General features: G+C 37.4%; 1 protein-coding gene across 3 annotated transcripts in view; it reads right to left on the bottom strand.

Annotated features, from left to right (window-relative positions):
• The window catches only part of LOC124870324 (pituitary adenylate cyclase-activating polypeptide type I receptor-like), a 34982-nt gene that overhangs the window by 16827 nt on the left and 1892 nt on the right, over nucleotides 1–16263 (bottom strand). For all 3 annotated transcript variants that reach the window (XR_007038736.1, XM_047368942.1, XM_047368943.1), the window contains exons 3-6: nucleotides 4783–4890; nucleotides 2792–2892; nucleotides 2483–2580; nucleotides 1564–1696 (exon numbers count right to left, since the gene is read on the bottom strand). Coding sequence is in view for 2 of the 3 variants with exons in the window: in XM_047368942.1 (XP_047224898.1) it covers nucleotides 1564–1696; nucleotides 2483–2580; nucleotides 2792–2892; nucleotides 4783–4890 (440 nt within the window). In the remaining variant the exon portion in view is untranslated. The remainder of the gene's footprint in view (nucleotides 1–1563; nucleotides 1697–2482; nucleotides 2581–2791; nucleotides 2893–4782; nucleotides 4891–16263) is intronic.

Here is a 16263-nt window from a genome sequence, read left to right as displayed (position 1 = left end):
CTCAATGTATTTTACTTGAGGATACAGCTTGAAGCCAAAAATGAACACAGTTTTATTGATGTTAGGCTCCCTTTGTGCTGATGGCCACTGCAGACCAAGCAAAGCCTCAAGAGTCCAATGCCCGTGCCAAAAGACATAGACTGGGGCTGGGCCTCTGCAAAGCTATCCCCCAAAGGCCGACTCAAAGAGCTCTGTGCCGATAAATGTATTTCCCAGCTTCGTGAGAATTAGGTGTGGTAATGGAGCTCGCTGCTAACATTTGACCCATGGACGAAGGACAGACGGACATCTTTAGCTCTACAGGTGGGATTTGATTATTGATTTGTCAGTGAGAGTCTTGGACATGAAAAGTCCAATGGTATTAAACTGCATCCCTATTTTCCTCATGTTGTCTTCTCCTTATTACTCTGAATCGTTGCTAGATATCAGATAAGACAGAGAGAGGTTTTTCTACGCAGGATCTTGGCAAAGATTCTGAGGCAGATCTGGGGGCTGCATGGTGGCGCTGCATGGTGGCGCAGTTGGTAGCACTGTTGCCTCACAGCAAGAAGGCTGCGTGGAGTTAGCATGTTCTCCTCATGCGTGCGTGGGTTCTCTCCGGGTACTCCAGCTTCCTCCCACAGTCCAAAAATATGACTGTTAGGTAAATTGGTCTATCTAAATTGCCCTTAGGTGTGAATGAGTGTGTGCTTAGTTGTTTGTCCTGTGTGTGTCTGTGTTGACCTGCAATGGACCGGCAAACTGTCCAGGGTGTACCCCGCCTATAGACTGCTGGAGATAGGCACCAGCTTCCAACTATGGAAGAAGTGGTGGAAAATGACTGACTGACTTACTGGGGTAAATGGCAAACTGCCAGATGTTCATTCAGTATAGTAGTCAAACCAATTTTTACTTGATCAGTTGGATTGGAGTGTTTGTTCTTTGTTTATCTTAATGTTTGTATTAGTGTGGTGTGTTACTTCAGTTTCTCATCAGTGAACACCTGTAAATATAGATTAGTTTGATTAATAATAAATTTACTCTTTAATTCAAGTGTGGGCTCCATGTGATTTTTCTCATAGTCAGGATGTGTTCTGATCTCTGAAGAAAATAAATTACATTGCTAAGAAGTATGCTTAACCCCTGGTCCTTTTTAATTGTGTAATAAGTAATAACTCAATTGAAAAAGTTCATATCAATTTTCTAACTATATTGTTTAATTTATGGTAAAACTAAATATGTGAGACTATATATGTAAGGAACTCATTTGTATGAATGCCCTCAGTACCCTCCTTGGCTTGTCTTTTTTTTTTTCTCTAAGGTCTAAGGTCATTTGAATTACGGGGGAACATTGCCTCTTCTTAAGCATCATATTATAATCCCTTTTAACATATTTTTTCGATTAATAAATGGGTTCCTCTGTAAAAACAATGTCCATAACAAAAAAATGATACCTGAAATTATTTTTTGACTTGTATTTAAACTTTTTGTTTGTTTTTCCAATTTAGTGACTCTTTTCGATGTTACCAGTTTGTCACAATCCAAGTTATTATGGAAAAATTGTTGAATAATTAGCAGGCTTACCGTAGACATGGAGCAGTGGTCTAGAGTTTCATCTGCAAACAGCACCGCGTCCTTGATGAACACAGCACTGGCTCTCAGGACGAAGGAGGAAAACAGGTTGATGTGAATGTAGTTTCTGGTACAGCGAAACTTCCTGTGTAACACAACACAGGGTCACCCACCAAGCAGCTTCTTGTACTTCCTATGCAAATGAATGCTCTTCAATATACTTCAATATAGGATGAGGGCAAATAAATGCATTAATCTACATGCTTATAAGAAATAAAAACTCCTTAGTGTCCAAATACTATTCAAAACCTTATCATATGATTATATCTTTATTAATGTAAAAACACTGCTCTGTTAGCATTCATGTTTCAGATATTATCCCCCAATGTAAAGCAAATCTGTATCCTTGCATTTTATTTTCCACTGTCGTTTCATGTTTGGTGTGCGGTCGGACCCAAATGCAGGCGGAAACAAAGGTGATGTATTGTATTTAATGGTATCAATTGGCAAAAACACACAGAACCGCACAAGAGGAACAGAACATGGAGTATGATGGAGACATAGGACAAATGACGGGGAACAACAGGCATGGCAACGGAAGGATCCAGTGGTGAGTAAAGAGAAATCAAGGGCTTTAATACAGTGATAGGGGTGGAAGTAGACAAAGAAACCAGATGAGTTGATCAGAGGAAATTAAAACAGCTGCAACAGAGCTGAGCAGAAGCTAAGGGGAGGAGACTAATTACAAGGAAAGCACAAAGGAAAGAAAAAAATAAGGCAACATCTAACAAATAATAATGAAAAAGAACAGAAAGACATGAATACAACAAGGAAAAGGTGAGAACACAAAACTATAGCCTAACACCCAAGGATCATAACGGGTCGCTTCGTATCTGCATGCATTTTTCAGTAATGACTGTTGTGTCCTTACCTGAAGCCTGCAAACACCACTATGGCTGTAAGGAGGGAGATGAGTGAGGTGGCGTACCCTACAGTGTAGACCTGTCTGAACGTATAAAGGTAACTTGTCTGGAAGCAGAAAGTTCAAAATAAAACAGGGTAAAATTGATGAGAAGTTTAAGGCAGATACCTCAATACACTTTTAATAGATCTATAAGTTGGCCTTTATAAATCATACTGATAGTGACATATAATCTTTTCGGACTAAGTCTATAAAAGAAGTCTGAGCTAAAGAAGGTGAGTATTGAGAAAGCATGATTCCAACAAAATGTGTGTGTACCTCAGATTCAGGCTCGCTGTCATCACTGAAATGACAGGCGTCTTCATAAGTTGGATACATTTCAGACCAGCCATCACCAGTGCAATTCCTGTACACATACCCTGACAAGAGAGCAGAAAGCAAGATTTTAAAGAAAATGAGGAAAAAAGCACCTGAATTATTAATATGCACAAAAACTCATTTGACATTTTGAAGTATCAGTATTTCCAAGCATTTTATATAGTATATAATGAAGTCTTTGAATGATTTTATATTTCACTAGTCCAAATAACTTATTGTAAATATATCAACCTTGCAATGAAGCTGTTGCCCAGTCTAGTTGCTCATGATTAGGTTATTAATTCTGTACAGACTGTTAAAGGTTATTTGTGATTTCCAGCAACAGCCCTTGCTGATATTTTAGCATATGTAAACAAAAAACATTCTCTGGAGCAAGATTTGCTCTTGTGTCATTGAATTTCATTATCTGTATATATATCTCCCACAGCTTTGGTAATAGGATGAAATTCTGGATACATCCTGGTTAGATTCTCATTTTTGCCAATATTACTCACAAAAACAGTAGTGCACCAACACCAAATGTTTCATGGTATGAAGCAACGCTGTATACATATTGGTCACTACCCAATCAATCCAGTCAAACATCATGGATTTTATATACTCCTTTTTTTTTAAAGAAAGAAAAAAAATGGTTTATTTTACATAACACACAGACTTTTGCTTACCCAATTTTCTGCTGCTTTATTCAGAACTTTGAAATCATAAACATTTTGAATACTGATTAAGTGAGTTAGTATTTTGTCAACAAACCTTTCCCCTCACATATCAATATGGAATATAATACAGAAGCAGGTTAAGTAAAAAGCTATTTATTGGCTCTTCAGTGTCCTGTATGCACAACTGATTGAACACATTTGCTGCATTATTACTGAAATACAATAACTAAATTTGCATGATGTAACTGCCGTAATTTGCATCACAAAGTCGTCATTCCTCTGCACACAGTGAGCTTGACACCTTTGGTCTACTGCGACGTCAGTCTTGATTTTTAACCGTTTTTCTCCATTAGTGATGTAAGTCAGAGACCATTTCATGTTTTTATGTCTGTTCAAGTCCGCTGACTACAGCTTAGCATCCATTTTGGAAACTGAAGTAGCAGGGGAAGGTTGTCAGCTGGATCTTGTCCCCCAAAAGCTTTGGGACTGGTTGTCAGCATGTGTGTGCTTGTGCATAGTGTGTGCAGGTGTTAGCTTGGGCAGCTTCTGCATTTGTTTAAACAAAGACAAGAAAAAAGCATGGCAGGAGAGATTTGTTTCTTCGTTCTCCTTTCTGCAAACGGAACCAGCGGGAGTCCAAATACTTCAAGCAACATTGCTCTCTGTTTGGGTGATCTGTAATTCAGTGTGAATCACTGTTTCATGATGCTAAAGAGGAAAATGGTAATCATTACTCCCTCTAATGAAAATGCCATATTGACAATACTGCAAGTAGAGGGACAACATTTTAATATCTAAAGTTGTCCATGTTTTAAATAATGTCCAACAATTTTACACTTTTAATCAATGTAAACAAGATGTTTGTTAAACTGTAGATTTAAGTCCAGTAACTATATAAAAAGATTAACAGAACTTTTAACTTATAATAATTTTATGATGTAACCTACATTTTCTTTGGGACGCACTAAAAAGAGCCAAGAGTTTTTACACATTATGAAAACTGGAAGAGAAACATCCCAGGGCAATCTATGTTCATGCCAAAAACATACATGAATAATTCATTGTGGGATTCTCTATCACTGTCTTCACTTTGCATTAGCACTTTGATTATGTGATAGATAATTAACCTTAGCAGCAAAGAGACTGTGCATAAGCAAAGGATTCAAACACGATATTCTGCATCTTAACAACTGTGCTGATTAGGTGTTGAGTACAAGTCTTTAATTTCTTTCTTTTTTAATGAGGTTGAGCATTTGATGAGCTATACAAACCAACCTTGATTGCTGGAGAAATGCCGGAAGACCTCAGAGCAGGATAAATTGACAACTTGCCCAGCTTCGGCCCTCAGCCAACACCCAATCTCGTCCCACTCTGTTTTACATCCTGCAAAGCAGAGGGATGGAAGCAAAAGGGACAGTCAGTTAGAATCAGTCAGTCATGCCCTGCCTCCTTAATAATGCAGTAATAATGAATTTCTGGTCATTTTAAACATTTTATGGGGCATTTGTACTGTTCCTGTTTTGGGTGGTCTGATGATGCAACACACAACCTCTGTGAGTTTTAAAAATTAATACTGGCCTTACAGGTTGTAGTTTATTAAATATTTCCTCTAATCCTCAGGGTAAAAAGTATACATACAGGCTAAAACATATACTTACAACTTCACATATATGTGGAATATATATTTCATTTTATATTGTGGAGAAACCACACTCCAGATATTGTTCTTGTAACAGAAATGATAGACCATATTGAAACTGGTTTGTTTTCTAGCATGGACCTGGCTTCTATGCACAGTATATACATCTTTTAAATAGGGTTGAGTACAGGACCCTTTCAGAAGCTTAACTCTAACCTGCTTTATCCGTTCCCAAACCAGTTTGATGTATGATATCATTGTCCTATTTCAACACCCAACTGGGTCCAAACTGTAAATTTGAGGTGATTGTGAGGAATTTAGATGTAGTCGTCTATTATTCCATCCACTTGCATTGCACCAGTCCTACATGCAACAAAATCAAGTCAGCATGATTCTGCCACCACCATGCTTATCAGTTAGTACGGTTAGGCTAGAATGCTTTACCATAGACTCCTCAAAGCATATTAAAAGCTTTTATCTAGTTTGAAGAAACTTTTCTCCAACAGGTATTTGGATGGTAACACTAATGATTAAGCCTTTATGGTTTCTGGGTTGTTGTTGAACATGCTGACCAATTTAGTTACATTGAAAGTAACAATTTAGCTCAGACGGTAAAAATACACAACTGGACATTCCAGCAGGACAATTATCCAAAAAACATACCAAAACAGGTTTTGAAAAGGATAATCCAGCCTAACATTAAGCCTCTGCAAGAGCTTCCAAAGATCCTGATCTTAAACCAATTGAAAATGTATTCACTATGGCATGTCATCCATGCCAACATTGAGTGTATGTGAATTTCTGAACGGTTCAGTCCAGTAAAAACACGTAGATTTAAAACAAACTTTAGAGAAGTCTGCAACAGATTAACATTTGTACTATCTTTTTTGCCAATCAATCAAAAGGGATTGGACATTTTCAGTGTAAATGACTGAGGCAGATACAGTATTATCTACTGTTTGCAGCACAAGAAAAGCCAGAAGGCATTTCCTACTCATGATGATAATTGTTTGCATACATTTTGTAGTTCATTACATATTTCTGGACTTTATTATAGTTTAAATGAATAATTTTTTTAATGCTTTAATTATGTTTTAATCAATTTGTAAGAAGTTTTTTTTTTTTTCAGGATTGACGGAGCTTGAGCTTTTTTGCAAAGAAGAATGGAGCAATACTTCAGCATGTGAATGTGCAAACCCGGTAGAACGAGACCCTAAAAGGCTTGCAGCTGCAGATTAAAGATGGTCTTGCAAAGTATTGACTCAAGCGAGTCAACACAAATGCACCCCACAATTTTCCTATTTTTTTTGTAAAAAATATTTTAATCCATGTATGCTTTTCCTTTAACTTCGCATTTGTGCACTATTTTGTGTTGCTATATGAAAAAAAAAAATAACTAAAATTGCAATAAAATACATTAAACAATGTAGTTGTGATGTGGAAAGCTGTGGTGTGAATACTTTTGCAAGCCAATATACAGTACAGACCAAAAGTTTGGACACACCTTCTCATTCAAAGAGTTTTCTTTATTTTCATGACTATGAATATTGTAGCTTCACACTGAAGGCATCAAAACTATGAATTAACACATGTGGAATTATATACTGAATAAAAAAGTGTGAAACAACTGAAAATATGTCTTATATTCTAGGTTATTCAAAGTAGCCACCTTTTGCTTTGATTACTGCTCCGCACACTCTTGGCATTCTGTTGATGAGCTTCAAGAGGTAGTCACCTGAAATGGTTTTCACTTCACAGGTGTGCCCTGTCAGGTTTAATAAGTGGGATTTCAAGCCTTATAAATGGGGTTGGGACCATCAGTTGTGTTGTGCAGGAGGTGGATACATTACACAGCTGACCAAGAAGGAGAGTGATGAGGTGCCGCGCCAGATGACCTGTCCTCCACAGTCACCGGACCTGAACCCAAACAAGATGGTTTGGGGTGAGCTGGACCGCAGAGTGAAGGCAAAAGGGCCAACAAGTGCTGAGCATCTCTGGGAACTCCTTCAAGACTGTTGGAAAACCATTTCAGGTGACTACCTCTTGAAGCTCATCAACAGAATGCCAAGAGTGTGCGGAGCAGTAATCAAAGCAAAAGGTGACTACTTTGAAGAACCTAGAATATAAGACATATTTTCAGTTGTTTCACACTTTTTTGTTCAGTATATAATTCCACATGTGTTAATTCATAGTTTTGATGCCTTCAGTGTGAAGCTACAATAATCATAGTTATGAAAATAAAGAAAACTGTTTGAATGAGAAGGTGTGTCCAAACGTTTGGTCTGTACTGTATGTGTATCAAATGGTTTAATGTGAGCTTTGAGAGTGGAATAAGGTGATCTGTTTAATGCATTGATCACCTGTATGTGAGTGAAAGACAAAATGTGGCTAACTTTACTTGGGACTAGTAATGTGCTGATCATTTGCACGTTTAGTCATCAATACAGTGGTGAAAAGACCTGAAATAGAGCTACATGGCTTCAGGGTGCATTATAACAACTTGGAAAATTATCCTGTGAAGCGCATCTTGTTGTGAGAGAAGGAAATCCATTGTGGATAAGACGATAAGGCGATTAAAACTGGCAGGGAAGTGTACGTTGGAAAATAAATTATATCTTAACGAGTCTCTACTAAACTATTTGTTTAAGTTTAGCTGATCAAAAAAGAAGCATTTAATTGGTGTCTGGGATTAAGAGATTTAATTCTTCTGCACTAAGGCTCTGTAACCAAGGATACAGTGATTAGGCGATATAATGTATCTCCCATGTTTAAATTGGTTAGAAGTGTCTGTCTAAGCACAGTGTAAGTAGGTTATGTGGAAGGATCATCCCTGAGCTTACACAGATTGGCTTTAATCTTAACACAATCCTAATTTAAGAGGAGACATCCTTCAGAAACTGTCAACACAGAGATCGTGCGTTACAAATGAAGCTCATTAGTAATGTTGTTTGTTCAGACACAGGTGCAGTATTAATGGTACTAAATGACGGAAGAGCTGAGGGAAATATGATTGAATTTCTCAACTTCAGGTGCGAAAATCCTCTGATAAACTGAAGGGTCGAATTGAAGTCATTCGTTGCAGCGACGCAGAAGATGAACTGATTGAAAGTGAAAGAGGTACTGTAGAGAGCTGAGTGCATAATTTGCCATCAACTTTACATGCAGCGCAAATTCATAACATATCACAATATGGAGGACTGCAGAGGAAAACCTGGATGTGAGTGTTCTAAAGCACATCCAATACTGCCTGCACATTACCTGTTAGTTTGAACACACAAATCTGATTAGATTGGATTTTATTGTTGAAAGACTCCAGCATCTTATAGGTAGGCTAAAATAAAATGTATTGCCAGACAAACCTGGATATTGTGCATAATTTAACAATGGCATTTCCATGTAAATTACAATTACCTAACTGCTTCTCCTTTATGCATTAAATGTTTTAATATGTTTTTTGTAAAAGCACAATAGAAAAAAACACTAGTATCTTAGAAGACTTGAAAACAGTACAACTCTAAACCTGCATTAAGTGGATAAGATCAAAAGGAGACCATTTAGATCTAAACAATTTCATCACAAGTGATTATATATAATGTTGTGAAAATGTAATTAACCCCTTACAGATTTCTCCTGTTTTTTGTTTTTTTTTTTTGTTGCTTTTTTAGACCCCCTAAATGTTTCAAATCATCAATCAAATTTTTATATCAGACAAATACAATTGTAAATACAAAATGCAGTTTTCATATTATGATTTTATTAAGAGAAAAAGGCTAGCCACATTTTTTATGTTCAGTTTTACTAGCCACACCCAATTGTGATTACTGCCTGACCTGTAGATTTAGGAAATGATTTTAATAGAGACTGTCTGACAACAATAAGCAGGCTCCAGTCGCTCTTTTGCTATTGTGCATATTTTTGTAATTCTGTTATTTCTAGAATTGCTTTATTTCAGCTACATCGGAGGCCTGTTAAGCATGAAAATTGTGTTTAAGGTCACACCACAACATCTCAATTAGATTTTAATCAGGACTTCGCCGAGAACAATACTTAATTTGTTCTATTTTTGTATTTTTTAGCTATTCAGTGGCGGACTCATCAAGGAGCACTTGTCCTTAAAATCACAAACTGTACATTCTATTGCAGGATTTTCTACTAGAAAGCAGAATTCATTGTTCTATCAATTATGGCAAGTCTTCCAAGTTGTTAAGCAGCAAAGCAGCCCAGACCATCAAACTACCACCTCCATATTTGACTGTCAGTATGACCTTCTTTTTCTAAACGTCTGTGTAGGTTTCACACACTGACGAAACAGAAAAACATCCCCCAAAAGGTTCCACTTTTGTCTCATGAGTCCCTATTATATTTTCATAAATGTCTTGGGGGTTGGCAAGATGTTTTATGGCAAATGTGATGTGTTTTTGTTTTCTTTTTTATCAGGAGTGATTTTGCCTTTTCTCATAGATACATACTTTAATGACCACTGAACATTGACTCCCATGGATATTTTGTATCCCAGTATCTTTCTTATTGTTGAATCATGAGCACTGACTGACATGTTCTATTTAAGTGAATTCTTGATTCTGAATATCTGACCGTGATCAAGGATGTGGTTAAATTAATTGCACTCTGGTTAAACAAGGCAGGCAATTACTTTCTCACACAGGCCAAGGTTGGTTTGGATAGCTTTTTCCCTTGAATGGAATCTTAATTTTAAAAATGTATTTTATATGTACTATCTTAATATCTTAATCTAAAATATTAAAATTTGTTGTGATTATCTGAAAAACTGAAGTTTCCCACTTGATCCTCCAGCTCATGGCAGATGACATTTTTGGGGGGTTTACCATTTGACTTTGTTGCCTCATACCCTTCAAGATCTCTTAAGAAACTCAAAAGGAATACTTTACTGTGTGTGCAACATTTGTAGAGATAGAACATTGTAAAAGGCCTCAACCTTACTGCCACATTCAAAAACAGAAAGCATTGCATGAAAGTCGTATTAGATTTAGTCTTTTTAGGGTTTTGGCCTTTTTGATCAGTTCAGGAACAGCTTGTTGGATCTTAATTGTGGTTTTAATAAATTTCCTACTCTACTTGTTTTGTTTGTTTCTTCTTCTTGTATTTTGAAACTCTACTGGTTACAATTCACCAATACAAAATGAGAATTTTTCTAATTTCTTCCCTTAAGATTTACATCTGGAAAGTATTATATCAATTTATTTACTTACAAAGTGGTAGACTTTTTATTTTGATAATTGTGTTTTTAGAGATAATAAAAACCTAAAATTTGGTTTCACTTAAAATTAGAATGTGCTGTACAGTATATGAATACTTCAGACAGGTGAACTGACTCTGAACCTAATAAGGTCCAAAGGACTTGGGGTGGCTGTGACTCAGAAGGAGGACAGCCACATGTTGATGCGCCCAGTTGGTGGCTCCAGAAGCTCAACTCCAGCACCAGGCCAGACCTTGATTAACCCTCTCAAAGTCTTGAATGTGCTTTGCTTTACAATCCTATGAAACCTACACTTGTCTATGTTTTTTTTTGTGCATTTTTTCTGCCACACTTTTTCCTTAAACTCAGCTTTCCATCAATATGGTTGTCTACAACATTCTGTGAACAGCCAGCTTCTTGAGATATAGGCTTTTATGATTGACCCTCAGGGACTGTCTGCTAGAGAGCTTTCAAGTCTGTGTAGGTGAAAATATCAAATTTCTGTACTAAAATGCTTTTTTATGAGTCTCACGACATTTTGTTCTTTCATAAGCTACAAAACATAATCATCAAGATTAACAGCAATAAACATTTGAAACATGTCACTCTAAATGTAATAATCTATGTAAGATGAGTGTTGCCCTTTGAAAATAATTACTTTAATAAATTAACTTTCAATGATATAAAATAAACCAATATAAAATAAGCCAGTATTCATCACTTACATTTTTGATGCTGTGACAACATATTTTAAGCAAAGAAATACAATCCTACTTTTCTTCTTTCTTTTAGCGGCTTGTTGGAAACAACTTAAAATGATACAAACCAAAATACATGGGTATGCATAAAACTGCACCTTTATAAAGGTTGCTGAAAGGCACAGAACAATCATAAATGTTTGCTATTTTATGCTTGTTTAACAATACAATATAGTCAAACCAATTGTCTTATCTTGGTATGCTTTCAGCTAGACATTTCTGTGGTTATTGTGCTTTAAAAATATGCTAAGAAAAATATTTGCATGTGAGCTGGTTTGCAAGAACAGATCCTACCACTTCAATCTCAAGGGTCTCCTCCAAAAATTCCACTTTTCAAGGACTTGAAAACTACATTTCTTTGCCCTCTCTTACACCACAGAGACAATAAAAATGTAGGGTTAAGGCCTAGGAATAAAGTGTGAGGGAGCAATAGCCACAAAAGGTAGTCTCCTTCTTTCTCATAGTTAGCTTTACAGATTTGCTTTGGTCTCAAACAAGACGGTCTTGATTTGGACGACAGTATCATCCATGAGAAAACTAACACTGACAAAACGTCCATCAGGATTTGTCCTAGTTTTTTTAATAGTGAGATGTGAACACAAATTTAATTCAGAGTATGTTCTCTTCGATATGTTTTCTTATTTTAGATTGCTGATATAAACTGAGTTGACTTCAAGTTCAAATTAGGGTGGTGACATAGTTCCCTCAGGAAGTTCCCATCAGTAAGGCTAAACTCACATCAGGAGCTATACAGAGTGTGAGCGACATGAAAACTGGGGAGCGCTGATTGTGAAAAGAAGTCTTTTTTTTTAGACTCTGATTAAAGCCGCCAAAGACAGAGGCACAATTATAGGATCCAACAGAAGTATTTGTGCACATTTATCCACATGACAAACCACACATATCCAAACCATGAATTATAAAAATCCATACAGTTTCACAGGGGATGGCTTCTTTGTTTTTAATTAACGGCTGAGGGAAGTTTGAGCTTCATCAAGCTGTCAGTGTTCAAAAAGTGACAGATGTGTTACGAGGCTGATAATTCACTTCAAATAATTTGTTTTTTATCCAAAATGTTTTTATCCTCCCCTAAGCTGTGCTCTATTCTGAGACTTTGAAAAACAGGGTGCTGTAGGGGAGGTTGCTCTCAATGTCACTTGAATGTCACCTCATTTTGGATTAACAGAGACGTATGAAGTGACTTTGGATACAGACCGGGGCCTTTCAGAGCAATGCTCATGGAGGAACCGGATGATGTCTGCAGTCCTCATAAACATTCACCAGACCTCTCAATAACATTCCACGTTTTGAGTGCAATGCAGTTTTCTATATTTGAAATGCATTTATATTATTCTGTATTGCAACATATCACACAATGATGTTGATCAGTAAGGGAGATTTAATAGTGTTTTCTCAATGTATATTTATTGTATACTTAAGGGATAGTTTTAAATTCATGGATATGATTGAATAAGTTTAGAGGAAACTAATTAAAGAAAGACTGCTTGTCGTATTCAAAGTTCTTTCTTCAAAGTTTTCTTTCACATCTTATGCAACCTAGTTATTAATAAAAACATTTGGAGTATAAATTGAACCAACACAATTGTGTTTTTATATACACTATATTGCCAAAAGTATTCGCTCACCTGCTTTGGATGGCAAATGAACTGAAGTGACATGTCATTCTTAATCCAAAGTGTTTCAATGTGACGTTGGTCCATCCTTTGCAGCTATAGCAGCGTCAACTCTTCTGGGAAGGCTGTCCACAAGGTTTAGGAGCGTGTTCATGGGAAGGTTTGACCATTCTTCCAGAAGCACATTTGTTGTAAAGTCATAGGCTGATGTTGGACGAGAAGGCCTGGCTCTCAGTCTCCGCTCTAATTCATCCCAAAGGTGTTCTGTCAGGTTGAGGTCAGGACACTGTGGAGGCCAGTCAAGCTCATCCCCACTAAACCCCTTATCCTTGTCTCAATGGACCTTGCTTTGTGCACTGGTGCACAGTGAGAAGATGAGGGGGGCATCTTCAAACTGTTTCCCCAATGTTGGGAGTCGAATTGTCCAAATTATCTTGATATGATGAAGCATTCAGAGGTCTTTTCACTGGAACTAAGGGGCCAAGCCCAGCTCCTGAAAAACAACCCGACCTTTGCGCACTATGCGCATCAGCATCCTCTGCTCCCATCCCGTCAGTTTACATGGCCTACTACTTCATTGCTGAGTTGATGTCATTCCCAATCGCTTCCACTTTTTTACAACACCACTGACTGTTGACAGTGGAATATTTAGCAGCGAGGAAATTTCACGACTGGACTAGTCTAGGTAGCATCCTATCACAGTGAGTCACTGTAATTCATTGAGCTCCTGAGAACGACCCTTTCATTTACAAATGTTTGTAGAAACAGTCTGCATGCCTAGGTGCTTGACTTTATACACCGATGGCCATGGAAGTGATTGGAAGACCTGATTTCAATTATTTGGATGGGTGAGCAAATACTTTTAGCAATATAGTGTCTATAAATTCTGAGAGAGCCTTCAGAAGTCATCTGTTTAGAAAATATATATGCTGCCTTGGGAACTACCAGCATTATGGGGGCCAAGGAACAGACAGGACAGGGATACATTTGAGGGGAAGTTACAAGAGATTTAGGGAACAAAATAAATACCAATAACAATATATGAAGAGATCAAAATTTTGCTTTTTGGCCTGTATGCAAAAGACTATGTGTGGCAAAAAACTAACAGCATATCATGTTAATAACCCCGAAAGAGTGAGCTGTTTCTTTTTGGTGTTTTCATTTAGATATAGCCTTTGTGTAATTATACTCAAGTACTCAAGTCAAGTAGTTTTTTACACTGCACAGGCTTATTGTTTTATCATCTGGCTCCTAACTGGAAATGGGAACAAGGCATTGTAGTTTAATATGTTTAGATGTTTTTCAAAAGACGTGATTTTCTAGGGATCTAATTTATCTTCAAAAAATGTCAACAATGCTAAGCACAAATAAAAACAGGTAGAAACATCAGTACAGTATATTATTGTCCAGCTGGGGTATGTTTTACATCACTGTGAACACACCATCCACACAGTGAAACATGGGAGTGGCAGCACCATCCTGTGGGGATGTTTTTCTTCAGCAGGGACAGGGAACCTGGTCAGGTTTGGTAAGAAGATGGATGGAGCTACTGGAATCACACAACTTAGAGGCTTGCAAAGACTTAAGACTGGTGTGGAGGTTCATCTTCCACTACGAAACTGACCATAAACATGCAGCCAGAACTGCAAAGGAATGGTTTAAGTCAAAACATATCCGTGCATTAGAATGGCCTAGTCAAAGTCCACACCCGTTGATGTGAACAGACTCTCTCCACCCTCTATTTTTCAAAAAATACATTTTAGTTTTCATATGAGAACTGGTAGAGACATTATCCAAAATACTTGCAGCTGTAAGTGCAGCAGTAATTGATTCTATAAGGTATTGACTCAGGAGGGGTGAACACAAATGCACACCACGTTTCATATTCCTTCCATTTTGCAAACATGTTCCACTTTGTGTTTCTGTTTTACATGTAATACATGAAGGTTTGTTGCTGTAATGTGACAAAACACAGAAGAGCTCCAGGCGTGTGGATAGTTTTGCAAGGTATTATTTAGTTATTGGTAACATTTACCTCTTCACAACTATGGAGTTCTGATCACATGCCACCGGCACAGCAGTCAACATTGGCTGAACATTAAAACTGACACATCAACTCCATCAGGGGAATTCATCAACATTAATTTATCTGCATAATGAGCCTTGGAGGACAACTTTGCACCAAAGTGCTGAGTAGCTTCAACTTTAATTAAGATCAAAGTAGTGAGGAAATGTTAAAGTTCATCACTCTCACATGGGGAACCTGATGCCGTGTTGCTTGTCTGAGCTACGTTCTAATATGTAGCCTGTTCCTGAGACATTTGAGCCCACAGGGAAATGCCAGGTCCACTAGTCTACAACAAAGTTAATTCGGTCAGACTGGAAGGACAAGCAGGTGAGCCCTCACCAGGGAAAAGGGGCATGTTTCACAATGAGTAAATGATCAGTGTGATGGAGTTAAAGTAAGAGAACAACACACATGTCAGCATCCAATTTTGTATACTATATGCTGTGATTGCTTCCACTTCTGCTTTGAAATTCTATCATGACAATGATACACTATCTAACACACATCTGTTAATAAATCTGACTTCTGACATCTTATATCATTGTTATTGTTAGTGAATGCTCATTTAGGAAAGTTGTGCTTTAATGATTCAGTTGTCCAACTCTGTGTACATATCTTGGTTGTTTTGAATTAATTGCTACAACTATATTATAAATCGAACACTTGTACCTTTGGCCCCTTTTTTCTCTTCTCCTTGATCTCTTCTTCCTCCCTGATTAGCAGGGGTTCTCTCATTTTGTACCTGAATGGCAGCATAAAAAACTTGCAACTTCCTTACTTCTCCTAGTTACCACCCTATATGTTCATCTTGGAGATGTGAGCGCTTCTCCTTAGCTGGGGGGCCCTTTTTCACAGTGAGTGTTGTGCATGCTGATTTCTATGTGCAAATGGCCTGTGCAAGGTATTGTACCTATTGGCTTAGAGACTGTGGATTGTTTATTTCAGGTAGATGGTGAGATCATTTTTGTTGTAGCCAATGCCGCGGCAGTGGCATGGCTAGTCCTGCTTCAAATTCTCTCATAAAAAGAGCAAAATCTATCCATCCATTACCAGGTCCCAAAGCCGCCCCAGACCATAACACCACCACCACCATGTTTGTTTGTCAGCTTTGCATTTTTTTTTTTAAAGCTATGCTAACTTTAAGCCAGATGTGACAGGACTTTCAAAAAAGTTCCACTTTTCTTCTGTCAGTCCATAGAATAGTTCCCCAAAGGTCTTGGGGATCATCAAGATGTTTTTTTGGCAAATATGAAATAAGCCTTTAGGTTCATTTTGGTCAGCACTGGTTTTGGCTTTGGAACATAGATGGCATTTTTGCTCAATCTTTTACACAATTGAATGATGAAAACCGACCTTAACTGAGGCAAACGAGACCTGTAGTGACCTGTTGTTCTGGATTATTTTGTGACCTCTTGGATGAGTCATTGATGCACCATTTTGGT

The sequence above is a fragment of the Girardinichthys multiradiatus genome, chromosome 6 (genome assembly GCF_021462225.1).
Source record: "Girardinichthys multiradiatus isolate DD_20200921_A chromosome 6, DD_fGirMul_XY1, whole genome shotgun sequence".
NCBI lineage: Eukaryota > Metazoa > Chordata > Actinopteri > Cyprinodontiformes > Goodeidae > Girardinichthys > Girardinichthys multiradiatus.
The sequence above is the reverse complement of the archived record's forward strand: the minus strand, read 5'-3'. Positions and strand labels throughout refer to the sequence as shown.